The sequence below is a fragment of the Vulpes vulpes genome, chromosome 11 (assembly GCF_048418805.1).
Source record: "Vulpes vulpes isolate BD-2025 chromosome 11, VulVul3, whole genome shotgun sequence".
NCBI lineage: Eukaryota > Metazoa > Chordata > Mammalia > Carnivora > Canidae > Vulpes > Vulpes vulpes.
The window spans coordinates 95,824,275-95,851,076 of NC_132790.1; the positions used below are offsets into that span (position 1 = coordinate 95,824,275).

At 37.8% G+C, this 26,802-nt stretch overlaps 1 protein-coding gene across 1 annotated transcript; it reads left to right on the forward strand.

Moving 5' to 3' along the window:
• Positions 1 to 1,773: 1,773 nt before the first annotated feature.
• Positions 1,774 to 26,482, forward strand: SELENOT (selenoprotein T). The gene is made up of 6 exons (XM_072727133.1): positions 1,774 to 2,147; positions 18,221 to 18,331; positions 18,842 to 18,968; positions 20,966 to 21,053; positions 22,683 to 22,836; positions 23,016 to 26,482. The coding sequence occupies exons 1-5, from the start codon at positions 2,011 to 2,013 to the stop codon at positions 22,805 to 22,807; spliced, it is 588 nt and encodes a 195-aa protein (XP_072583234.1). The 5' UTR covers positions 1,774 to 2,010; the 3' UTR covers positions 22,808 to 22,836; positions 23,016 to 26,482.
• Positions 26,483 to 26,802: the final 320 nt, after the last annotated feature.

Sequence of the window (26,802 nt, forward strand, 5' to 3'; positions counted from 1 at the left end):
AAAAAATTTTTTTAACACATAATTTTATTTATTTATTCATGAGAGACACAGAGAGAGAGAGAGAGAGAGGCAGAGACACAGGCAGAGGGAGAAGCAGGCTCCAGGCAGGGAGCTGGATGTGGGACTGGATCCCGGGTCTCCAGGGTCACACCCTGGGCTGCAGGTGGCGCTAAACCGCTGGGCCACCTGGGCTGCCCAGAAAAAATTTCTGATCATGTGCTACATTTGAGCTATTGGATATAAGAAACTATAGGCACACATTCATTCAGAATTTCCTATTCCTCTCTCAAACTCGTATTTGATGTATTGCATAATTGCGGTACCTGGGATAAATGATCCAGAACGACCTATATTTGTTGACGCTGAGACTTCAAAAAGTATAATCGAAGTTTCTACTGCTATCTCCAACAGTCTTCCCCAAATCATTCAATCAAAGCCTATATACCATAAGGGTTTAATACTGTCTTTTTCAGACTCCCCTTGGTTCCCAGGGGTGTGTCTTCCTTTTTGCGACAATAAATGATAGATACTTCTCAATTCTTGCTATATGCTTGGTTTTATTTATTTAAAAAATATATTTATTCATGAGAGACCTAGAGAGAGAGAGAGAGAGAGAGGCAGAGACACAGGCAGAGGGAGAAGCAGGCCGGGAGCCCAACGTGGCACTTGATCGGGATCCCAGGGTCACGCCCTGGGCCGCAGACAGACATGCAACCACTGAGCCCCCCAGTCTGCCCCACATTCTTGGTCTTAAATCCTCGGACACAAACTACAAAGACAGACCAACCGACGGCCATGGATTTTATTTCGGTTCTGATTTTTTTTTTTTTTAATTTATGTATGATAGTCACAGAGAGAGAGAGAGAGGCAGAGACACAGGCAGAGGGAGAAGCAGGCTCCATGCACCGGGAGCCCGACGTGGGATTCGATCCGGGGTCTCCAGGATCGCCCCTGGGCCAAAGGCAGGCGCCAAACCGCTGCACCACCCAGGGATCCCTTTTTTTTTTTTTATTTTTTTTTTCGGTTCTGATTTTAAGAGAAATATGAAGACAAGAAATCTGAACACTTGGGTACTTGGTATTAAAGAATCCCTGTTTCTTTTTTAAAGGTAGGATAACAGTCTTGAAGGCAGATTCCCCCCAAAGAGTAGTTATTATTTTTTTAATTTATTATTATTTTTTTAGAGATACACGTTTAAATACCTACAAGTGAAATAACAGGATGTCTGACACTGGCATCCCCGGGGCGGGGGAAAAACAGGTGAGACCTGCACAACTGTGTAAAGTCAACGAGTAAGGTTAATTTTTTTAAGTCTTTAAGATTTTATTTTTTTAAGATTTTATTTATTTATTCATGAGAGACACAGAGAGAGAGAGAGAGAGAGAGAGGCAGAGGGAGAAGTAGGCTCCATGCAGGGAGCGGCCGTGGGCCTCGATCCCGCGACCCCGGGGTCACGCCCTGGGCCGGAGGCGGCGCTGACCGCTGAGCGCCCCCAGGGATCCAAGTAAGGGAATATTTCCACTCCTCTACGTGATGGAAATTCTCCTAAAGTCTTCTTTTCCTTAAGTTCCTTCTTCTGGGAGACAGCAGTACTGCGAGATCCAAGGGAAAGCCACAGCGTGGCGCCCCAGGAGCGCAGGCTGCCCTCCCCCTCCCCCCCTCCCCCCGCCCCGGGTCAAGGCTGCGGAACGGGTGCTCCTCAGTGTCGCCGGCTCAGCACCGCCCGCACGGCCCACGCTCCGGGGCCGCCTCCCCGCCCCTCGCAGCAGCCCGGGCTCCGCGCCCATCCAAGATGGTGGGTCGGGGCCGCGAGCGAGCGAGCGAGGGAGCCAGCGCCGGCCTGCGCAGGCGCATTCCGCGCTCCCCTCCCCGACCTGGGCGGGTCGCGCCTGCGCGCTGGGGGGAGCGGCTCGCGGCTCGCGGCTCCCGCCTCCCGCCTCCCGCTCGGCCTCGCGCTGGCTGCGGCGAGTCTCGGTCCTGAGGGCGGCCGGCGCGGCGGGCTCGGTGACGATGAGGTATCTGCTCGTTCTCCTGCTGGCGGCGTCGGCGGTGGTCCGGGGCGATGCGTCGGCCAACCTGGGCGGCGTGCCTAGCAAAAGATTAAAGATGCAGTACGCCACGGGGCCGCTGCTCAAGTTCCAGATTTGGTGAGTGTGCGTGCCGGGCCCCGCCGCGCCGCCTCGGCCGCCGTCAGCTACGCGAGGCCCCGGCTCCGCGGCCTAGCGGGCTGGGCCTCCCCGGGCCCGGAGCGGCGGCGCCGGCGGCCTTCCGCGGGGTCCGCGCCCGCCCTTCCTTCCTCAGGGCATAACCGTTCGCTTCACTCAGTTTTTTTTTTTTTTTTCCTTCCTAGAATGGTGGGAGCGCGGAAGGAGGGCACGGGAAGGTTAATAGTGAAAGGCGAAGCCGTGGGGACACTTGTCAGCACGTCAGGCCACGGCCACGCCGGCCGCCCGCGGAGGAGCTGAGCGTGGGCCTCCGGTGCCTGCGCCCGCCCTCGCTGCCCCCCGCTGCCCCCTCGCTGCTCCCCCCCCCCAGCGCAGGTTACTTCAGGTCGTTGGAGGAGACCCGCGAGTGACAGGCGCCCTCTCTCCGAGCCTCCCGGGGTGACTGTTGAGGGAGGTGGTGGTGGCGGGGGGTTCTGACAGCCCCAGGGCTGCTCCTCCGCGTGCAGTTTCCAGAATGTCTTTGAAAAGGAGCCCGAGGAAAAAAGAAAAAAAAGAAAAGAAAAAAGAAAGAAAAGAAAAGGAGCCCGTTCGGTCTCCGGGCGACAGCTCACTCCCAGGCCTCCCACCTCCACCCCTCCCGGGGGTCGCCTGTCCTGGCGCCGCTGTCTGTCATCCCGTCTTGCAAATCTCTTGTGCATTCAGAGAAACAGAAAAACAAACACACACACAAAAACCCCACCTGAAACCAGAAGACACCCAGCAGTGTTTCGACATTGCCCTAGAAGCGATTTTTGTTGTTACCTGGTTAACTGTTAGAACCTGTGCAGTAATGCCTGTAATGAGGTGGGTGGGGTGGGGTGGGGTGGGGTGGGGTGGGGGTTGGTTAGGATTTGAAAGGCAAAACTAAAATTGTAGAAATTAGCATTCTAGGATCGCCCCGGTTGGCTCAGCGGGTTTAGCGTTGCCTTCAGCCCGGGGCGTGACCCTGGGGTCCTGCCTGAGATCGAGTCCCGCGTCGGGCTCCCTGCACGGAGCCTGCTTCTCCCTCTGCCTGTGTCTCTGCCTCTCTCTATCTCTGTGTTTCTTCATGAATAAAGAAATAAAATCTTTTTTTTTTAAATTTTTTAAATTATTATTTATGATAGTCACAGAGAGAGAGAGAGAGAGAGGCAGAGACACAGGCAGAGGGAGAAGCAGGCTCCATGCACCCGGAGCCCGACCTGGGATTCGATCCCGGGCCTCCAGGATCGCGCCCTGGGCCAAAGGCAGGCGCCGAACCGCTGCGCCACCCAGGGATCCCCAAGAAATAAAATCTTAAGAAAAGAAAAGAAATTAGCATCTTGATATCGCAAAAGGCGACTTTTTTTTTTTTTTTTTTTTTTTTTTTTACAGGATAGGATGGTCAGGTTAGTGTGTTTTCAGAGCCCTGATACTTTGGGTGGAGTAGTGTGCTAAAGGTTAGATTTTCTACTTACGCGACTATTTTTTTTTTTTTTTTTTGCTTACGTTTTAAAGAGTAAGCAAATATTTTAAATTTTAAAAATCAACTGAAACGACCCTTAGGGTCAGAGAGTGGGCTTTATTTTTGCAGTGAAAACTATAAAGACTTTGCAGTTTCTTCCTGATTAAAATAAAAACGACTCCCTGTACTGTTTACTGTGTGGCCAGGATATATCATTTTCATATAATACTGTAAATGGGGATTATGACTTGACCATTCTGATTTTTTCCGTATTTTTTTTTAATTAGAAAGTGGCAGTCATTTTTTTTTTTTTAAGATTTTATTTATTTATTCATGAGAGACACACAGAGAGAGAGAGAGAGGCAGAGACACAGGCAGAGGGATCCTGGATCCCAGGATCACACCCTGAGCCTAAGGCAGGCCCTAACCACTGAGCCACCCGGAAGCAGCACAGTCATTTTTTAGACCTTTAATTATTGTTAAGGATTATGATACTTTGGATATAAGTAGTTAAAAGAAGACTGCATTTTCCAAGTTATGTAATTTTTCTGTTTCCTACTTTTGCACCTCTTGGTTTCACTTGGGCTTTTCCAAAACTCTTTTACAATTGATTGTATTTCAATGGTATAGGAACTGAATTCTTGTCATAATAATTTAACAAATGTACCTTCCACTGAGGATATGCATAACTAAGTTTTCCAGATGTGTAAACATATAGGGAAGGGTATTTAGTTCTTCAATTAAACTTTTTAAAAAGTCTTAAGTACTTCAGTTGAATTTGTGATACATAGGTTTTTTTTTTTTTTTAAGATTTTATATATTTATTCATGAAAGACACACAGAGAGAGGCAGAGAGGGAAGCAGGCTCCATGCAGGGTGCCTGACGTGGGACTTGATCCTGGGACTCCAGAATCAAACCCTGGGACAAAGGCAGCGCTAAACCGCTGAGCCACCCGGGATTCCGGATACATAGTTTTTCTTTTCTTTTTTTCCCCTTTAAGTACAAACTTGTCCCAGAAGTCTAATGAGAGTTTTCTTTTGCAGTAACCCAGAGCATATTACATACAAAAGTTCTTCAGTTTTGTTTGGTTTGTTGTAATCATAGATGGGAGATAGTTTTATTAGTGTGCGCTCCATATACAGGTAAATTTAGCTTGTTACTTTTTCCCCCAGAGATTAATCTGAATATAGTAAATTGAATATTGGGTTTCTGGCTTTGGTAGAATCTCTTGGATGTTCACTTGCCAGTTTGGGAAAGAAAAGGAAGCTAAAACAATTGATAAATATGTGAAAATTCTTTTAATTCTGTTTGAAATCTAAGTGCTATACAAAGCGGGTTTTCACTAATTACCATTGTAAGCAAGGAGAGAATTATTTTTACCTTTTCCATAACTTTTGTCCTTTATTATTTTATGAGCGCTCTTTTTAACTGTAGCGCAAAATATCATCCATTAATTGTACTACTTTTATAATTGCTAATATAACGGCAGCAGCGCAACACAAATGGAATTAGAGCGTGCAAAGTAGCTTAGAATGAACTTTCCTATTCTATACTGATGTATTTTTTTCAATAAATATTCATTCAGTACCTACTTGTGCCAGGGGCTGAAGATACCATGGTGAACAGTGTAGATATGGTCCCCCATGGAGCTTCCAGAAGTGCACGGTATTACTTTATGTTCCTAACTCTTGGTTTATGTCAATTGATGGATATCCTTTCCAAGTTGTGGTTTACCTTTACTTTGTTTATGGTGTTTTTTGAAGCAGAGGATTTTTTTTTATTGTCTTTTCTGGGGTGCTTGGATGACTCAGTTTGTTGAGCATCTGGCTCTTGATTTCCGATCAGGTGGTGATTTTAGGGTCCTGGGATCCAGCCCCATGTCAGGCTCCACATACAGTGGGGAGTTGTCTTGAGATTTTCCCTCTCCTTCTGCCGCACAGCCCACTCATGCTCATGCGCACTCTCTGATGAATTAAATTTTTTAATAAAATATCTTTTTCAATCTAGCAATGAAATTAGGTGAATTTGATGGCATTGATTTCATATTTGGGGGAAAAGCTTAATCCTGCTTATTTGGATGTTTAAACATTGAACATAAAGGAAGTTCTCTGGTCAGTTTAAAATAAAGTTCCTTTGTAGCATTCTTCCTTTTTGTGGTTTTTATGAATAAATGCGTCTTACGTGTAAATGTATCCTGTCAGGTACTATTTGGTATGATGCTTGTATGTGTGTTTTATTTTCCCCACATAGGAGATTTAGCATGTAGTCAAGCCTACAGCATTTAATCAATTGTAGTTTAAAGAGCTTACTGGCTGCAGCTCTTTACAGTTAATACTTACTGGATATTTAACAAATGATACACTAAGTAGATTAAATAAAAGTTTCAAAACATAAGCAGAATACAGCAGAATTTTCCAATTTTTGTTAAGAATCCATTGCTGATATTTTAGGACAACCAACTTCTAAAAGTATTTTTAAGAGGCAAATGAAACACCTACTCCAAGAACAAATTTTTATTTAAATTTGTACAAACTCAGCCTTCGCTTTCAAGGTATGGAGGCAAGAAAATAAAGGCCTATGGCTGATTTGGATGGTGATACTTACTGAGATTAATAAAAGGCTGAATTGGAGAAAATCTGAGAAATTGTGAATTCAGTTTTCTCAGACATCATAGGCACAAGTGGAAGGCAGTCATTAATTCATAGACAACACATATAAAATTACAATTGTGTTAAGTCCTGTATAGTCAGGGGATTAGGGAGGATTTCTATGAGGAAATCAACTTTGAATTGAGATCTGAAGGGTAAGATTTATTGCTAGAGAGCTTTCAAGCTATGGGAATGACACGTTCAGTGGCCTTGTAGTAAAGAGAACATAACTGCTTGAAGAGGCCAAGGCTACTGACCTCAAAGACCAAAGAGAAGGTGGCACAGACCCTGGAAGGTCTGGCAGGCCATATGGAAAGATCAGTTAGCCTCACTGTCGAAAAGACATTAGAGGGGACAAAGAAGAGATTTGGGGAAACCATTTAGGGAGACTATTGGGAGTAAAATGTAAAGGGACAGATCTTTAGGAGATAGATTTTGTGTATTTGGTGATGGGTTATATATTTGGGGGGGAGGAGAGGAGGCATGGAGTAAGAAGTGTCAAACCTGGCTCCTGAGTTCTGGAGTGGTGCTGTTCCATTCATTAGAATGATAAGGGAGACAAATTTTGTGGAATTTTTTTTCTTTTTGGTGATAGGGAAGGGGAGGAATCTTGAATTTTTAGATGATAAAAGGGGGATATCCTACAAAGAGATTTTTCATCTCCCCAAAATAGCCATAGTAACTAAAACTAAAATCTTAAATACCAGTTACTGTATTTCACCAAACCTAAGATATGGATAAAAAGATACATCACTATTTTATATATCACTCAGGGAAAAAAAAAATACTGCCATTTATCTATCTATCTATCTATCTATCTATCTATCTATCTATCTATCTATCTATTTATTTAAAAGATTTTATGTATTTATTCATGGGAGACACAAAGAGAGAGAGGCAGGCTCCATGCAGGGAGCCCGATGTGGGACTCGAACCCAGGAATCTGGGATCACGCCCTGAGCCAAAGGCAGGCGCTCAACCGGTGAGCCACCCAGGCATCCCAATACTGCCATTTAAACTGACACATTGAAGCAGTGAAACAAAGGAGTAGTAAGTTGATCCAGATAGTAGAGTACTAATGGAGTGTTACTAGAGAACAAATAAAGTGCTGGCTGCTATACCTCCTATTATGTTAGATTTTTAAAGTTTCCTGTAATTATGTAGAGCTTGGTCACCATTTTATTTTGGGTTTTTTTTTTTATTATTTAAACAAATTACAGTATCTAACTGAATAATGTACACATAATAGTTGTTTCGACTTAATGAACAAAGTACTTTAGTCCAAAGCTTTTAGAGGTGGGTAAAAATATGCATAGTTTTAAAGGTTTTATCTCCTCTAGCAGAAAAATGAAAACATTCTTTCCTTACCATTTGCCATTAAGGTAAGTGGTGGAAATCAAATTGAATGTATCATTTGGAAATACCAAGATAACCTCATAAATTTTGAATAGTCTAATTACTGGAAACCTGCATTTACTGAACTAACAGTTTCGAAGTCCAGATTCTTATTTGATCTGCCTCTTAATCTTCTGAGTGACTTTCCGGAAATTATTGAATCTCTTTAGCTCTCAACTTGTTCAACCAATATATGACGGTGTTGGTTGCATTCCAGTTACCTCTAATATTCTGTTTTTCTATTGTATACTCTTAGGAAGTTTCAAGGCAAAAAGCCAAAAGCATACATATATACTTTTCTGTCACCTTTTCTACTTTCCAAAAAGGGAAATCAAATCACGTTTTCATATATCTTACCTTGATTGGGGGTGCAGCCTAGGATTGGTCAGGAAGAAATCTTACTGTATGGGTTTTAACAAGAACTACTGATGATCAGGTCCTTGTTTTTTATGCCTTTTTCCCCATGCCACTTACTTTCCCCTTTTGTCGAATATTTAGGAAGATAAGAATTAGTTTTTTGCAGGCATGTTTGAAAACCTGTTGTCTGGTGGGAGAGACAGACATGTTAAACAATATTACAGTAAAGCATTCTGTTCAGAGTGTTCTAAAAGAGGTCATAATGGAGAGCTTTAAAAACATAGTGGAAAGAAAGATTGTCTATTCAGGGAGAGTGGGAAGGCTTTGAGAGGAGGAAATGAAATTTTTAAGGGTTTGAGGAAACCACCAGGAGATGTAGAAAAATAGCCTTATACATAAGGTAAGATCATATGTAAATGAAGCCTGACTCAGCACAGAGAAGGGGGAGGGGACAGGAAATAAAGCTGGAGGAAGATAATCAATTAAAAACTGCTAGCACAGTGTAAATGCCTTAAAAGCATTTTAAATGCTTTTGTAAAACTTTAACAAGTTTTATTAATGTATTATTTTTATTGTCTTTAATGCTGTGATGAGAATTTGGTAAATGAACCTTTGAAAACTTTACTCTGAGGCTTTCATCTTTTACAAAAATGAAATTAGCTTTCGGGTTATAAAAATAGTACAGGTTTCTTGTAAAAATAATAAAGAAGTGTAAGGGAGGAAACATTTTTCTTCTACCCTTATATGTTCCCTTGGCTGGTCTATTAATCAAAATGACGTAAGACCGATGAACAGGAAAAATACATTTAATTACATACTTATGAGAGCTCTCTAAAAAAATATGAGAGGCGAGAACAAGTTGGGCATTTGAGGGTTATATCCTGAGCTAAGGAATAAAATAGGGGCCTGGGGCTTCAAATGGGAGGAGGGTAATTCACAGGACAGTAAGAAGAGCAGATGTTTGGTAAATAGATGTTTGCCTTGCCAAAGAAATCTTTCAGGTAAAAAGTTACCTCTGATAATAGCTTTCTGTTTGGGCTTATCCAAATTCTTTTAAGTAGTTAAGGGATCAGTAGGTTGTTTTGTTTTGTTGAGTTTTGTTGTGTCCAGTTGGTCTGAATTGCCTTCAGCTCAAAATAAGCCATATCCCAGGGATCCCTGGGTGGCGCAGCGGTTTGGCGCCTGCCTTTGGCCCAGGGCGCGATCCTGGAGACCCGGGATCGAATCCCACATCGGGCTCCCGGTGCATGGAGCCTGCTTCTCCCTCTGCCTGTGTCTCTACCTCTCTCTCTCTCTCTCTGTGACTATCATAAATAAATAAAAATTAAAAAAAAAAAAAGAAAATCTAAAAAAATAAAATAAAATAAGCCATATCCCAAAGTAGCATATTTTGGGGCCACATATTTTACCCTTCCCTCAGAAGTATACATAAGGAAGTTAAAAAAAAAAACAAAAAACCCTGTATCCCATTTTGAAGAACCTCCTTCAAGACAACTCTACACAAGTGTTATATAATTTTACAGAAATGAGTTCATAGTTGTATGCTTTTTTTTTTTTTTTTGAAATTTGCCTTCTATCACTTACCATTCAGTGTCAGTACCCATATGCAGCAGTAGGCATAGTATTACATAAGATGAGTGCTCCTTAATTTAAGTAACTAGTGCCTATTGGTTAACAGTTTGGTTGATCCTAATTTTTCACAAAATTAACTCTGCCAAGGTGAATATCCTCATATATATTCTATACTTGTCCAATAATTTCCGTAAACTAAATCCACAGAAGTATTACAATTATGTCAAAGGGTGTCACACATATAATTTTGACATTGTTAAATGAGTTAATACTCCTACTAGAAGATCTTAGAGAAATAGGTTGAGTTTTTTAAAATTTCTAGTTTATTGCGCTGTAATCAGAATATGACATCTGCCATTCCTACTTGGCTTTTTTTTTTATGACGGTCAATTTTTGGAAGTGTTCTTTGGGCTCTCAGAGGGGTTTCTCCTACTGAAAATAAAACGTGATCTGTGAAATCTGCCTATTAATGATAGTATTCGGATCTTCTGCAGTTCCTGTTTTTTTTTTACCCATCAATTTTTTTTAAGACCTCAAAAAAAATTTATTTTTTGCCTCAAAATACTTTTTGATTCCGTGTTTTGGTTTTGAGATTTCTTGTAGTACCTCCTTACCTCTTATAATTCTTCTGCTTGTAGAATATTTTTGGATGTAGACTCTATTTTGAATCTTTTTTATTTGCTATTTCTGCTCTTTTGTTTTATGACTTTTTTTTTTTATTAATACTTCAGGCGTTTTGTGTTTTGTTGTTGTTGTTTATCCTCCCTGTTTCTCAAAACCAGAGAAACAGCTTCAGATATGAGTTGATGAACTGTATCCTCTTCAGTAGACTATTACCAGTTTACTCTCTTCATTAAAACGTTGCTACCACCAAAAGACATAGATTTTTGTCTGTTTTGCTTTCTCTTGATTTAGGTTCTCTCTCTTTTGAATGTCATCAATCCGTATTTATGGAAAAAGTGAGTACAACCTGTTGTAGTCCACTGTGGTTGTCTCTGAAATAACGTAACTGCCCTCTCTGCCCGCTCTGTATATTCCTAACTGGAGTATAGATAGATATCACCTAATACTGTTCATTTCTGGTAGGTTTTTACCTGGTTGGCCTCTGTTCCAGTTTGGTAGCTATTAGGCATAGAATGTAATACATGTAGAACTTCAGGTTTGAACATAACTCTTACCAGTCACACTCTTGGCCTAGCCTCCATGCCTTTACCAGAATTCATTGTGCTACTGCCAGTTCTCTTTCTGCTGCTGTGGTATCTGACATGCCCTTACTTCTTCTTACTCTATTATCCTGTTGGTGATTTTCTTTCTAAGATTCCTGCGTTTATTCTAATGTCATGTGGAATGAGTCTACAACCAATAGGCAGGTAAATATACAGGTCAAATAGGAAAGCAGTAAAGCAGCCCAGAGACTTCTTTAGTTTAGCCGTTAAATCATCATAGAGCACAATGTATTTTTTTATCTGTCTCTTTAATAACTTATAAAAATCCACTGAGGATGAGTTCTGTGGCCCATGAATCATACCTCTAATTAAAAAATGTATTGAAAAGAATAAAAGCTTGGCATCGTATGTGAAGTATTTTAGGATGAAACAAAGGAATTCTACAGAATGAGTTGTCACCATTTATTGAATGCTTTAATCAAGTCATTTTTATTGAGTGACTGCATACCTTATAAATCTGTTAATATTCTGTTTTCCAGAATAAACAGGTAAAATTCCTCCCCAGGAAAAGCTGAGGAACTAAGCACTTTATAAATTCTTGTGGAATAGTCTTCAGCAAAAGAGTTCATGAAATGTTATGCCAAAGGTATGGAGAAATTAGAAGCTAGTGACCTCAAGAATAAGACAAAAGAATGAAGGGAATAAAAACAGATTATTAATCATATTTTAGCTGTGTCACATCTTTGGAATAAACTCATTAAAGAAGCTAAGAATCTTAGAAGCCACTTTATGCATATTTTGTGTATATGTTTGTACTGTGGTGGCCACTGTGGTGTTTCAAGAGTTAGCTGGAAGGGAAATAATCTGATTTCATATAATACTGTTCCTTTATCTGATAAACTGATACCTCTTTAGTGTTGCTTTTGCAGCTTCCTAAAAAACTGAGCAAGTTCTGGGCCACATTTTGGTTTTCAAAGTGTATAAGCACTCCTGTTTGCAATTTTTAAAAACATCAGTTTAGTCTATTTTTCACTCCCTGAATACCTTGTTTCTTGTGTGGTTTATAGAACACCTTGCAGATTTCATTCCTTAAGGCACTTAGAGTAGGTGATATACCAGACAGATATTTATTATTATAGTATTTCATCTATTAAACAGAACAAGGAGAAGTAAAGATTATATCTAAAAACACAGCTTTCAGTGATCAGTGAGCTGTTGGACCAAGTAGTGCTGTAGATAATTAGCACAGTATTTACAAAATGTCTTCCTATTTTTCTTGGTACAGTGTGGGATAAGTATTAGTTGAGATTCTTGAGGTGCAAGTAGCAGAAACCTTTTTGAACTGGTTTGAACAATACATTTGGAAATAAATTTTTAAATTATTATAAGAATTGTCTTAGAACCCAAAGGCAGAGAGAGATGCAGCAGGGCTTCAGAGAGAGGAACTAAAATAGAAAGCCAGAAAGTCAGAGGAGGTACCATTCGCTCTTCCCTGGTTTACATCTGTACTTTTTTCACAGTAAAAGGTGCTTAATTTTTGTTTCTCTGAAGATTCACTTCTCAGTCTTTTTGAAAGATTAAACATGTTAAGTGTTCACGTTTGTGGAGATAGTCACTTTTTAAAATCCCATTTCTTCGCTTTCAGAGAGGGAACTGGAGCCTTCCTATGACAGGTTTGCATTATTCTGGAATGTCAGCAATGGCAAGGAGTTGGTTTCATTACGCAAAGAGGATCCAATCCTGTGTATGTGGGTGAGGACAGTTGGAGAGAGGAGGTTATTGTAAATAAAGGAGAAGGTGAATTCAAGAGGTGCTAAAAATAGGAATAAATCATAAGTTATTTCAGGAGTATCTGAAATTGTTTTTTTTTTGTTTTTTTGGGTTTTTTTGTAAGATGTGAGAGACTGGGGTTTGTGATGGGCTCAAGTTTGATATAAATAAGCATTTGACTACAATTCGGAGCAGACATAGAAAGGGGAAAAGTGGAGTAGTTAGCATCATGAATCGACACTGAAAATATGATGGACTTTAAAAAGTACAGACTCTATTTGAAATAGCACAGGCAAGGCATTTTGTTTATTAAATTTCCTTTCACATGGATCATCGAATTTGTATGTAAGTTTTTTCTTTTAGAAAAGCACAGTGAAAAATATTTTAAATTGAGCAGTTGCAAAAGTTGACTCCATAGAGTAAGATATTTCTCTATTTCTAACCCTAATCAGGACAACATTAAGATTGCAAAGTTTAAATCTACTTCTTAAGGACCTTTGGTTCTACCTACGACAGGAGGAAGAGACAGCTACTGCAGCATGTTTTTAGCATGTTCCCATATTTAGTTCGTGGAGGTATATTGGACATCATAGTTTTACTCACGGACCCAGAAAGAATGAGTTTAAGTTGAAAGGGCTGGGTGTGGTAGTAGAAGTGGAATGATTACTGGCTCCTCACCATGTATGCCTTTAATTTAACATTTTGTCCACCTCAATAAGCAGTAGGTATATTTTGTTTTGGAAAACATCTGTCAGCAGTAGAGATTGCTGTTTTAAAACAGGAAAATTGATTTTGGGAAAACAGTTATATAGGGGGAAAAGTTCCTTAGGTTTTCCTCACAATTCTGGAAGCAATGATAGGAAGGAAAGTTTACTTATACAAGTAAACTTGTCTAAAAATGTTGTGTCAGTTTTGTAAACTTCATTTTTCAGAAATCGGTATTGGTTTTTTGGTTTTGTTTTTTATTGAGGTATAATTGACACATTAGTTTCAGTTGTGCAGCGTAAAGATTCGATATTTGTGTATTGCAAAATGATTACTACCATAAGTCCAGTTAACAGCAATCACCATACAGTTAAAAAATTTTTTTCTTGTGATGAGAACTTTTTTTTAAGATTTTATTTATTTATTCATGAGAGGCAGAGAGAGACACAGAGGGAGAAGCAGGCTTCTTGCTGGGAGCCCCATGTGGGACTCGATTCCAGAATTCGAGGATCATGACCTGAGCCAAAGGCAGACGCTCAACCACTGAGCCACCCAGGCGTCCCCTGATGAGAACCTTTAAAATCCACTCTGCTGGGTACTTTCAAATATGCTGTATACTATTAACTATAGTCACTGTGCTGTACATTACATCTTCCAGACTTACACGTTTTTTATAACCAGAAATTTGAAAAAAAGGTACAATTTTAAAGTCCTTTTTGAATTTCAAGATTATGGGCTGATTCCTTTTGGAATTTGATCTGAAGGTCTGATCCCACACTGAAGACTTGGGACTGGAAGAATGGAGGGTAGAGCTAGGCTTCCGGGCACAGCAGCCAGAAGAGTAGGTGACTAGGAGGAGTCTGGCCAGAAGTATTGTCTGCACATAGATACATACACCTCTAGCTAGGCCTCTTGGACTTCCCTTGGCAAGAGACTGGAACTCCCAGAGCAAACATGAGGGACTTCTTGGGGCCCACAGGTTTTTAGCTCTCCCAGAGGAAGAATCTCTAGGTCTTTATCACAGAAGAACCTTTGAGATCTCTGCCATCAAGAGGTCAACTGTATGGAAACTTGTTTGTGGCATTTGGGCCAAAGGGAACCTATTTCCTGGACAAAGGGAAGAATAGCTCTTGCAACATCCAGCTCTTCCGCTGGAGCCTAGTGGAAAGAGCTAGAATCTCAACTCGCAGGGTCTGTGTTCTAGTCTCAGCCCTAAGAACAGGGACCATACCTGTGTCACTCATCATTACAAACCCAGCGCCTAATAATACTGCTTGACATGTAATAGGCATTCAATGAGTATTTGAATGAGTGAATTAATAGTAAATTTTCAGCTTTCTTAACTTTGTCTCTGATCCTCACAGTGTTTGAGTAAAAGTTAGAGGATATCATTTTAGATAATTAACTCCGTTGTAAACATGGAGTTAATGCAAATTTGAAGGCACTGAAATCAGGTGCCATTTCTTGGTTTCAGGGTGGTTAGGCATATAGGTGAGCTAGGTTATTTTTGTAATATCCTCAAAACAAAAGCAGCATTAAAATTTTTTTTATAGAGAAAGCAGTTGTGACAAAATACTTCAATTTGGTGACTCTAATAACAACAATAATAAAATATTACATAAGGTGAATGTTTAGTAAACATAAAGTATGTGGAGATTCCTAAGTTCTTTTAAGTGTTTAGCTGAAGACCCTTTGCAAAAATTTCATACTTTTAGGGACTTAATCTCTTGTGAAATTTTTATTCTAAATGTAAAGGAAATATTAATTGTAAAGAAGATTTGTGACTTTTTTTTTCCTGAAAAGCGAGTTTTCTTAAATTGAGATCTACTGATATTTGGACTGTTGTATCCTGTCAGACATAAACCTGATGGTATGTTTTTCCTTGACAGTGTGATGGACAAAGTTGGCACCTTAGGTTTTACATTACTGTTAATTACTGATTCTGCTTCCTCTGTACTTTCATTGGTTTATGTGTCCCTTCACTTAATGTAGTTAATGTGCTTAACAACCTTACCTTTGTAAGCTCTTCTGTTGATTTTGTGGTACCACCTCCTTTTTTTTTCCTCAGTTACTGATTGACAAATAGAAATTATGTATATTTAAGGTGATGATATGTATTGTGAAATGATTACCACAGTAAGGTTAGTTAACACATCCATCACCTCATACAATTACTTTTTATTGAGTGAGAATATTTAATATTTATTCTCTTAACAACTTTCAAGTATATAATATAGTATTGTTAACTATAGCTATTGGCTGTAAATTAGAGCCCTAGAGGGACGTCTGGGTGGCTCAGGGGTTGAGCCTCTGCCTTTGACTCAGGGCATGATCCTGGGGTCCTGGGATTGAGTCCCACATCGGGCTCCCTGCGAGGAGCCTGCTTCTCCCTCTGCCTATGTCTCTGCCTTAAATAAATAAAATCCAAAAAAAAAAAAAAAAAAGTAGAGCCCTAGAATTTGTTTTACAACTGGAGGTTTGTATCCTTTGACCAACATCTCCACATTTTGCCTGTTCTACAGCCCCTTGCAATCACCAGCCTACTCTCCATGTCTCTGAGCTTGGCTTTTTTAGATTCTATGTAAAATGAGATTTTACAATTTGTGTTTCTCTCTCTGACTGATTTCACTTAGCATAATGCTTCCAAGTTCCATCATATTGTTGAAAATGGTAGATTATTTTTTTCTGAATAACATCCCCTTGTGTATTTATGCCACATTTTCTTTATTCATCTGTCAGACATTTAAGTTGTTTCCATGTCTTGGCTATTTTAAGTAATGCTAAAATGAATATGGGGGGTGCAGATACCTTTTAAAGATAGTGATTTCATTTCCTTTAGGTATATACCTAGAAGTGGGATTGCTAGATTATATGGTAGTTCTATGTTTAATTTTCTGAAGAACTTTCACAATGTTTCCATGGGGAAAACTGTAAATTTAAAAAAAATTCACAGTCCTGCTGACAATGCACGAGGATTCCCTTTTTCTCTGCATCCTGGCCAACACTTATCTGTCTTTTGATGATAGGCATCCTGACAGGTATAGGGATATATATCTTTCTGTGATTTTGATTTGCATTTCCCTGTTGATTAGTATGTGGAGCACCTTTTCATGTATCTGTTGGCCATTTTTATGTCATCTTTGGAAAAGTGTCTATTCAGGTCCGTTTGCCCATTTTTAATCAGATCATTGACTTTTGGCTATTGTTGTAGGAGTTCCTTAGTTCATTTTGGTTTTAACCCCCTTTATCAGATAGCTAATTTGCAAATATTTTCTCTCGTTCTGTAGGTTGCCTGTTCTTTTTGTTGATGGTTTCCTTTACGTGTAGAAACTTTTTAATTTGATGTAGTTCCACTTGTTTATTTTGCTTTTGACACCTTTGCTTTTAGGGTCAAATCCACAAAATCATTGCCAAGACCAGTGTCAAGGTGCTTACCCCCACTGTGTTTTCTTCTAGGAGGTTTATGGTTTCAGGTCTTATGTTCAAGTCTTTTCATCCATTTTGTGTTGATTTTTGTGTATAATGGGAGATAATTGGTTCATTTTCATTCTTTTCAAGTTGCTGACAGTTTTCCCAGCACCATTTGTTGAAGAGTCCATTCTTTTTTCAAACTTGGCTCCTTTGTTGTGAATTAATTGACCATATTTGTGTAGGTTTATCTCTGGGCTCTTGATTCTGTCGCATTGATCTATGGGACTGTTTTTGTGCTACTGCCCTACAATATTGATTACTATAGCTTTTTTTTTTTTTTTAATTTTTATTTATTTATGATAGTCACAGAGAGAGAGAGAGAGGCAGAGACACAGGCAGAGGAAGAAGCAGGCTCCATGCACCGGGAGCCCAACGTGGGACTCGATCCCGGGTCTCCAGGCTCGCGCCCTGGGCCAAAGGCAGGCGGCAAACCGCTGCGCCACCCAGGGATCCCTGATTACTATAGCGTTGTAATACAGTTTGAAATAAGGAAGCGTGGTGCCTCCAGCTTTGTTCTTTCTTCTCAAGGTTGCTTTGGTTCTTGTGGGTTTTTTTTTGTAGTTCCATACAAATTTTAGGATTGTTTGTTCTGTTTCTATGAAAAATGTCTTTGGAATTTTGATAGGGATTGCACTGAATCTGTAAATTGCTTTTGGTACTGTGGACATCTTAACAATATAAATTCTGATCCATGAACACAAGATACCTTTTCAGTTATTTGTGTCAATTTTTTTCATCCAGTATCTTAAAAGTTTTCAGTGTATTCTCCCCCTATATCTGCACTCTGGTGGCTTTTTTTTTTTTTTTTTTCTTTTTTTTTTTTTGCTGGGGAAACATACCCCTACAGTGTAGTTGTTTCGATATTTTAATGGGAGATATTCGATACTATTGACTTAATTTCTGGAATAATGTTATGGATTGCCGTCATGCTGGTGAAATTATCTTCCCAATCCTTGTTTTTCTTTGTAAAGTAGAAGCAAATTTTAGTCAGAAGGGATTTAAGAGTTCTTTAAGTTCCTTTTATTGTGATTGAACAGGCATGTGTTTGCCTAATTTGGGGCAGAGTTGGAATAAGAACCAGAATTTCAGGTCTCATGCCTTGGTATTTTATAAGCTTTCTTTGCTCTAGTTTTGAAAGTCCCTATTTCAGAAGAGCTGTTTTCATTCCAGTATTTATACTCGATACCCCCTCAAAAAGCAAGTTGATTTGAGAGCTCAAAATATGCTGACATACATGAATAGGTATTTGCTGCTGCCCAACAATGACCCAAATCTACAAAGTTTAATGTCCTAATAGATGGATATACATGGCGGGGAGGTAATTTAAGTATGTAAAATTTGTGAAGAAACCTCCATGTTGCTGTTATCCAGCATCAGTCATTATTACTTTGTCACTGTTTGTGAGAAACACTTTTTTAATCTTGGCAATTTTTAGATTTTATCTAAATGCAAAATAAGTAGAAGCATATTCTAAATTGCTTAACAGAAGCACTTTGATTTTTCTGCAGTGTTTCCTGAGGTTATAGGCGGGTGTTTGAGGAGTACATGCGGGTTATAAGCCAGCGGTACCCAGACATCCGCATTGAAGGAGAAAATTACCTCCCTCAACCCATATATAGGTAAGTGAATTTCAGTAACTTAAAATGAATTTTTAAAGTGAATTTTTTTCACTTTTGTGAGTAAACTTTTGTGGATTGTTTCAATGAACTCTTCTTGGTTATTGTAATTTCTTAGTTGTAAAAAAGAGAACACTGTCTTATAAGTAGCAAGTTGATTTGATCCAAATAAGGAAGAATTTTTCTGTAAGAAGGAAAAGAGGAGGATTATTTCAGAGATGGCAACCTTAATTTTTATACAAAGTCAATGGTATAAAATTCTGTACTGTTAAAATAATAGTATTTTTAAAGGTTAATGCTATATAGTTTTACAAGTTATTTTTATTAATTTAAAAGATATTAAACATTTTTTTAAAACTCCACAATAAACTTTAGTTACTATCTTTTTTACTACTTGTAATTAGTAACTTTTAGATTTGGTGTCTAGAAAATGTCTGTACACTTATACTTAAATTATGAAGTTTTGAATTTGAGAAATTGTGACTTCTGATGATTTTTTTTTTCTTTCAATAGACACATAGCATCTTTCCTGTCAGTCTTCAAACTAGTATTAATAGGCTTAATAATTGTTGGCAAGGATCCTTTTGCTTTCTTTGGCATGCAAGCTCCTAGCATCTGGCAGTGGGGCCAAGAAAATAAGGTATGTAACATAATAGTTTTCATAGTTGTAGGTTTTTAGGTTGTCAGTGAAAATATTTTAATGGATTGTTTGGTTTTTTTAAGTATCTGTTGCTGATTCATCTGTTCACTTGTATTATTTTGGCTTTAACCACTTTTTAATCTTTGGATAAGGCACTTAGCCTTTCTTGGCCTTAGTTTTTTTTTTGTATTTTTTTTCCTTGACCTTAGTTTTTATAATTATGTATTAAGAAAGATTAGGTCTTTTTACTATTTGAAAGATAGGGAGGTGTGACTTTAGAAGAAACGGCACAAAATAATTTTAATACTTGATATTGATTATATAGATTAGGTCAAATCATATCCAACAGAACATCATATACACATAATGTAGGCCTTTTATACTAATAAGGGTATTAATGGTTTTGTTCACATTAAAAATGGCATTTCCATGGATTTGTTCTTTTTTTTTCATGGATTTGTTCTTAAAATTTGGTTTTAATGGCTTCTGACTCTTCTGTTTTAAATATATGTAAATATATATGAATATATATATCTAATATTCTATATTAGATTTCTTTCATTTGTTTTACTTGAAGTCGTCTTTTCTGGAAGGTCTATCTTTCTGCTGTGAGGAATGGGACTAATTTTATTTCTCTCTTAGAGGAGATTGCTTAAGTTTCCTTCTAAAAAGTGTTCTGTTTTGGAGTCCTCTGGGCTTGTTTTTTAGGTCTAGGCTGAAACTACCTTTAGTGGACTCCTACATATCTATGCTTCTTTTTCGTAGGGAACGACTTATTTCCAGTAATAGGCAAGGTTCCTTAACATAAACATCCTCAGGTGCTGCCCCTTATTGAACTGTGTCTCCATTATTAATAAGATTGATTTGCATAAGATTAAGAATTGAAAGTTAAGTACTCTAATGTTTTGAGTTACATTTATTCTGTTGATTCCAACTTCAGTGCATTTTACTTCTGAAGACATATAATGTTGTTAATCTGCTGTGGAAGAGGAGCTATAGCTTTTATGTGTACCCTTGTGTATCGTTTTCATGAAAATAAACTTACTGTTCCCAAATGCAAGAGTAACCTCTATGAAATCAAAGCCCACCTAGCTGGGAGGAGAGCCCTTTCTCATTTGCTGTGAGCATTTTTATTTACTTTTTTGAAATAATTTGCTATACATTGACACCCTCACTTCATCCTGTTTTTTAGTCAGGTGATTTTGTTAAATTTTGTTCCTTCCTGTCCACCAAGGAACTTCTAGTCTCTCTTGAAAGGATATGGATTTGCCCTCCAAAGAGGGGGAGCGAATGTAATTTAATATACTAGTGCTATCTAATCGACTTTTTTATTTGACTTAAAATGATTTGTTTGGAACATGAATGGGTTGTATTGAATACATGAAGTTGCTGATTATTGCATCACTAGTCTCTTGTGAATTCATACCTTATATAAATGGTGAAATAAACCCTTCTTGTGCTGGTAATTTTTTGTTTAACTTATTAAGGCTGTTACGAAATCTAGAGATTGTCTCTACGTTACAAGTATCTCTTCTTCATTGTGTATAAAGCTGTGAATTAATGTTGTAGTTTCCTTGTTCCATGTATGTTATTGGAACATATAGAATAGCAATAATAGTCTATGTAGAAACTTTTTTAAGATTTTGTTTATTTTAGGATGATAGAGTGAGCGGGCAGAGAGAGGAGCGGGGGGGGGGGGGGGAGAAGGAGGGGAAAGAATCTCAAACAGATTCTGCACTGCACACAGAGCCTGACATGGGGCCTGATACCACAACCCCAAGATCATGACCTGAGCCAAAACTGAAAGTCAGACACTTAACTTGAGTCACCCAGGCACTCCTGCCCCTGTATAGAAACTTAAAGTAGATTGAAAAACAGCCATTACCAACTAAAAATGAGACTCTGTATTTAAAATATTACTTTTGTATCTGTCTTCAGTTGTAATGTTTGCCTTTAAAATAACTTTGCCTGCTGTATTTAATTACATTTTCTTTTAGGTCTATGCATGTATGATGGTTTTCTTCTTGAGCAACATGATTGAGAACCAGTGTATGTCAACAGGTGCATTTGAGATAACTTTGAATGGTGGGTTCTTTTTTTTTTTTTTTTTTTGGAATGGTGGGTTCTGAATAGTTTGCATTCTTTAACACATTTTAAATGATTTATAACAACCATCAGGCTTTTCTATTTTTCATAATATGCAAATTTAGCACTTTATATGGTCCTCACCTCACCTAGCTTGAGAATTATATCCGTAGGATGACCCTTGAATGTGTAACAACTCTAGAGACCTCTAGATCTCTCTTCAAGGTGCTACCCCCAGGAATCTTTTTTAGAGTGAGAGGGTTTAATATTTTAAGATTTTATTCATTTATTTGAGAGAGAGAGTATGAGCAGAGGGAGAGGGAATATACCCAGGAATCTTAAACTACTTCCAAGTAACTATCTCCGCTTCCTACAATTCTTATGTACTCCAATTTGCTCCTTCCCTGGCATTGCTCATTTATTTATAATGGCACGTTATCATTCTGTCCAGTTGCCCATGTTAGAAAGCTAGGATAACCTCAGTTTCTCCCTTACTCTCCATATCTAATGGATTACCAAGTATGATTCTTAATTCTACCTTCTACATTTCTCAAAATTCTACTTCTATTTTTTGTTAACATGACTACCCTAGTCCAAGTCAAAATGATTTTGTTACCCTCCAATACATTCTCTAAACTAGAGGTGGTCAGATAATGGCCTATGAGCAACAGTAGTTTTAAATTTTTTAATGGTTACCAAAACAATCAAAAGACTATTTTATGACACATGGAAATTATATGAAGTTCAGATTTTAGCATTTAAACCTAAAGTTTTGAGTTTCATCAATGAAAAATCTGTGGAAATCTATTTCTCTGGTCATGTAAGTACCAGCATGATATCTTTGATTTTTGCTTCTTGAGTCTCAAAGCCTAAAATATTTATTATCTGGCTTCTTACCAGCTCAAACAATAGAGTGAATTTCTTTTTTCTTTTTTTTTAAATAAATACATAATTTTCATCTCGTTGCTTCACTGCCTTAAGTTTATTAAGTGGTTTTACTTCATCCTCAAGGTAAAGACCAGAACATTTAACACACCCAAAAGTCCCTGCTTAATGTAGCCTTTGGATTGTTGAACCATGGCCATGTGGACCCTATGTCCAGCTGCCTTTTTTTTTTAATAAAATTTTATTTATTACATATTGCTTGTGGTTTCTTTCAGACTACAATTAGAGTTGAGTAGCTGTGATAGACTGTATGTCTTCCTAAGGCTGAAAATGCTTACTGTCTGGCACTTTATAGTTCATTGACCCTAATCTAATCTTCACTCGCCTCTCCAGACTTCCTTGTTACCCCTCTTTTCCTGTATTTCAGCTCTTCTAAGGATAATATTTTTCAATTTTAATGGTACCTCTCAATTTTAATAATAATAAGTGCAAAGGCTCCTTTCTAACCTCTTCTATGTCCCTCAGCATCTTCTAGTTTTAATTCTTAGTACACAATTGTGATCTGTAGCTATTTCTTTGGTACGTTTTGTCTTTCCCCTACTGGAGTATAAACTCCATAACGGCAAGAAAGGTAAGTCTCTGTATTCCCAGCTGTATGTATAGACAATAAATATTTGTGGAATGAACATATATTATAGACTTATCTTTAATTTTAAGGAGTGGTGCTATTTATTTTTATTATAGATGTGCCTGTGTGGTCTAAGCTGGAATCTGGTCACCTCCCATCCATGCAACAGCTCGTTCAAATTCTTGACAATGAAATGAAGCTCAATGTGCATATGGATTCAATCCCACATCATCGATCATAGCCCCACCTATCAGCACTGAAAACTCTTTTGTAAGTAGTTTAAAAATACAATAACTATTTACAGGTATCATTCTCATCACAGATCAGCAAGATGCTAGGTATCCCATATATTATCACTTGAGTTCCCAACTTAATATTTAATAGATGGATGTTTTCTTTATTAAAATAAGAGTGAATTTTGAAATAAAATATTCTTTTTTCTCTTTCAGACATTAAGGGATTTTTTGCAAGAGCAGCGTGACTGACATTATGAAGGCCTGTACTGAAGACAGCAAGCTGTTAGTACAGACCAGATGCTTTCTTGGCAGGCTCGTTGTACCTCTTGGAAAACCTCAATGCAAGACAGTTTTTCAGTGCTGGCACATTTTGGAATTCTGCACATTCGTGGAGTGCAATAATACTGTATAGCTTTTTTTTCTTCCCCACATCCACTCAGTTAACAGTTTTTAAGAAAAATGTAGACGTTACTACTTGTACCTTTTTTTTTCCTTAGTCATATTTGGAAAAGTAGAAAATTGAGTTATAATTTGACTTTCTTTTCAAAGATGCCTGTTAAATCTGTTGTGATTTTATATGAATTTTCCTTTTTTTATAGTTTAAAATCGATCTTTTTGGGAACACAGCTGAAGTTCCCACATACTCTTAAGAGTTTATCAGGCATCTTTAATTTGGTCATGTCCAATTTCTGTAGTTTTCAAAATACTGCAGATTGTGAACAGTGCATTATATGAGATTATGGGGGGAAATCCTATATCCAGAGTACTCTACCAATTTGTGTGTATGTGCGTGTGTGCGTGTGTGATTACCAGAGAATTACTAAAAGACCAACTGCTTTTTAAATACTGTTATGTAGTTCAAGTGTCTTGCCTTGACCAATCTAATGAGTTGATTAACTGGGCCTTTATACTTAACTCAATAAAAAACTAAGCAGATGTAAGTTAAAAAGTTTGAATTTATTGCCCAGCGTACCTATTAACATATTTAAAAGTTGTCTTACTCAATTTTTTTGAATTCCAGATAATTTCATAAGGAACATACTTTAGTTTGACATGCAAATAATAGATCATTTGCCATCTTTAAGATAATTGAAATTCAGTTGAAAGTTCAGTTAAACCTCTTTACACTTCATTTTAGGTGAATGGAGACTATTTGTCTAATAATTTAACTTAACATCATATATCAGAATTTTATTATATTTAAGGAACAAAATCAAAAAGTTTTTTATTCAGTGAATTTAATATCTTTCCAGAGTTCTATAATGATAGTTTTTTTTTTAAACAAAACCTTAAACTGCTGGACTATAAGGGTAATTTAGCAGAAATAGGATCATAATGTAGAAAAATAGTCAAGTATCAACATATTTTAGATTCCATATGGGAATAGACATGTAGGTCTAGATTTGTTACTAGAAATAAAGGGATTTGAGGAAAAATTATGAGACCATTCAACATTTGGTCTTCCAGACACTTAGCACAACCCCTTATACTTCACTTACCACTGAATATTTGTTGAATTGATGTTTGGTAATCATGATTTTATAACCCCAAGGTGGAACATGCTGTAGTAGTCTCTAGCTAACAGGAAATTAGTCTGATGATTCACTGCAGAAAATTGATTAAATGACTTCTTTTAATCAAGACTGCACAACTGTTAACCTAAGTTGATACAGTGGCAAGCGTCCTTAGAGGTTACGTTGGAACTTCTTGGAGGTTATTATTCATGTGTAATATTTTATGTTTGATTAGCCTTGCTTAAAGGCTAGTCAGGCTTAAAGCCTCATTACTTTTCATTTGTAGCAGCCCAAATGTCTGTCTTCTGCAAGTTGAACACAGAGCTCAGTGTTAGTGTAGGGCCTTTCTTTAGTTGATGGCCATTCCAATAGTGATAAATTAACCTTTGGGCATTTAGAACTTCCAGACTCGAGCCTTGGATGTTCCTATGTATCTGACAGGTTAGCCCTCAAAAGCATAAGATTATATTCTAACTTTTTTCATGTTCGTCTTGGGTGAATAACATGTCTTTTGGAGAATAGCTTTAAGTGGCTTAGACACTGATAAAACTCAGTGTGTTATTTTTTGTACACTCATGTCAATATTGTTTTATCTTTAACCATATTTAAATCTAGGATTTAATAGAGTCTACTGGAAAAATTAGTGGAAAGCATGAATATAAAAACCAATAAGGAAAAGGGGAAAGTTAAAAAAAACTATTTAGAAGAAAATGAAACTATTTAGAACTAATTTTATTATATTTCTAACATTTCAGAATTTATTAGTTGCTTACAAATTGATGTGGCTGTGTAGTTTATAAATGTTTATGTATTATATTTAATTAGGAGACGGTAGAACATTACAACAGATTGGCTAATGTAACTGGGTTTTTTTTGTTGTTTTGTTTTTGTTTTTTAAAACCAGAGTTGCTGTTGTGGAAAATATTACTTGTTAGATTAATAAAAGAATGTTGGCAAAACATGGTTTTATACCTCAGAATCCAGATGTGCAAGACAAAATATGCTTTCAGATTATGAATACATTTTTTTAAGGTATTAACATTAATGACAGCAGTTGGTTAGCCTTTTACCATTATCAAAATACAACAGGATTCCAATGATTATTCTTTATTATTTTGAATGTTGTTACTTTGGGACCTTGATTGGTTGGCATTTTATCATTGTCATAATTTTAAATAATTCCGATTTTAAAACCAGCCTGCAGAATTTTTAAGCATGATTTGATGATATTCAATACTAAGGCTTTTAAAAAAAAATTGAGAGAAATGTGAGGGATTGTAAAGTTTAGGGGCTTACTAACATAGCATTGTGAAAATAAACTTATATTAAGCTGATGTAAAAGGAACCCCTCTTTTGTGGAATTAAATCTGTGTTAGAGCACTTCACGTGATAACTGTATTTAGGAAATTTTATTTGTAAAAGTCGTTGGTATCAAATAGTATGTTCGCTTTCTAATTACTTCTTAACCAGTGCTAACACATCCCCTCGCCTTCTCAATCTGGCACTAAAGCCTTATTGCTCTTGGACCTTACACTACTTCTCAAGCCTTATGGTCCTCTTGGTGTTGCTGAACTAACAACAGCTCTGGTGTAATTCTGTGCTTGTTTGGAGCAGGGAGCAGCAGTTTACATCATTGTCTGTCCCCAACCTTCAGAATTCCTGAGAAAGTAATACTGACATTTCAAATCTAGAGAAAAAATAGTAGGAGGACCTTCCCTCTCGACTACGTAGAGACAGCAATCTCAGAAGAGAAAACAAAGCTCGGATTTTTTTAAAAAAAGATTTTATTTATTCATATGAGACAGAAAGGAGCAGAAACATAAGCAGAGGGAGAATCATGCTCCCTTAGGAGCCTGATACAGGACTCATCCCGGGATCATGACCTGAACCAAAGGCAGACACTCAGAGTGATCCAGGTGTCCCAAAGCTCAGATATTTTTTAATAATTCAGGTGAGCCTTTTCCTTCACAGACCTTGGCTCTTTTTTCTTAGGCTTCGGAAAAGCCAATAGAGACTCCTATCCAAACTGTATCTTGAAGAAAAATATAAACTGGTCTAGAGTGGGAAGAGTGATAAGTCACCTACTCTCTATCAAAGCTTATGGAATGTCTTCTGTTGCCTATGTAAGCTTGAGCAAAATAAAAGAAAACATGATAACTACATAAACATCTGCAGCATCAGTTTTAAAACTTTCATGTGCCTAAGAATCATTGGGTCAGATTCCATAGAAATTGTGATTCAGTGGTGTGAGAGGGGATCAAATAATTTGCATTTCAAACAAGCTAGGGCTGTCAAGTCTGTGGTCCATACTGAGAAAGAATCACTGTACCTAGAGCAGCATGCAAAAGGCTTAACTCATCCCAAGAGGAAATGTAACTCATGGAAAGGAAGAAAATTTTGTCCGTTTGCATCACATTTATAGAATGACTTAGTTAAGAATTCAGTAAATTGGGAACTCAAAGAGGAGAGAAACAGAATGAGAGGAG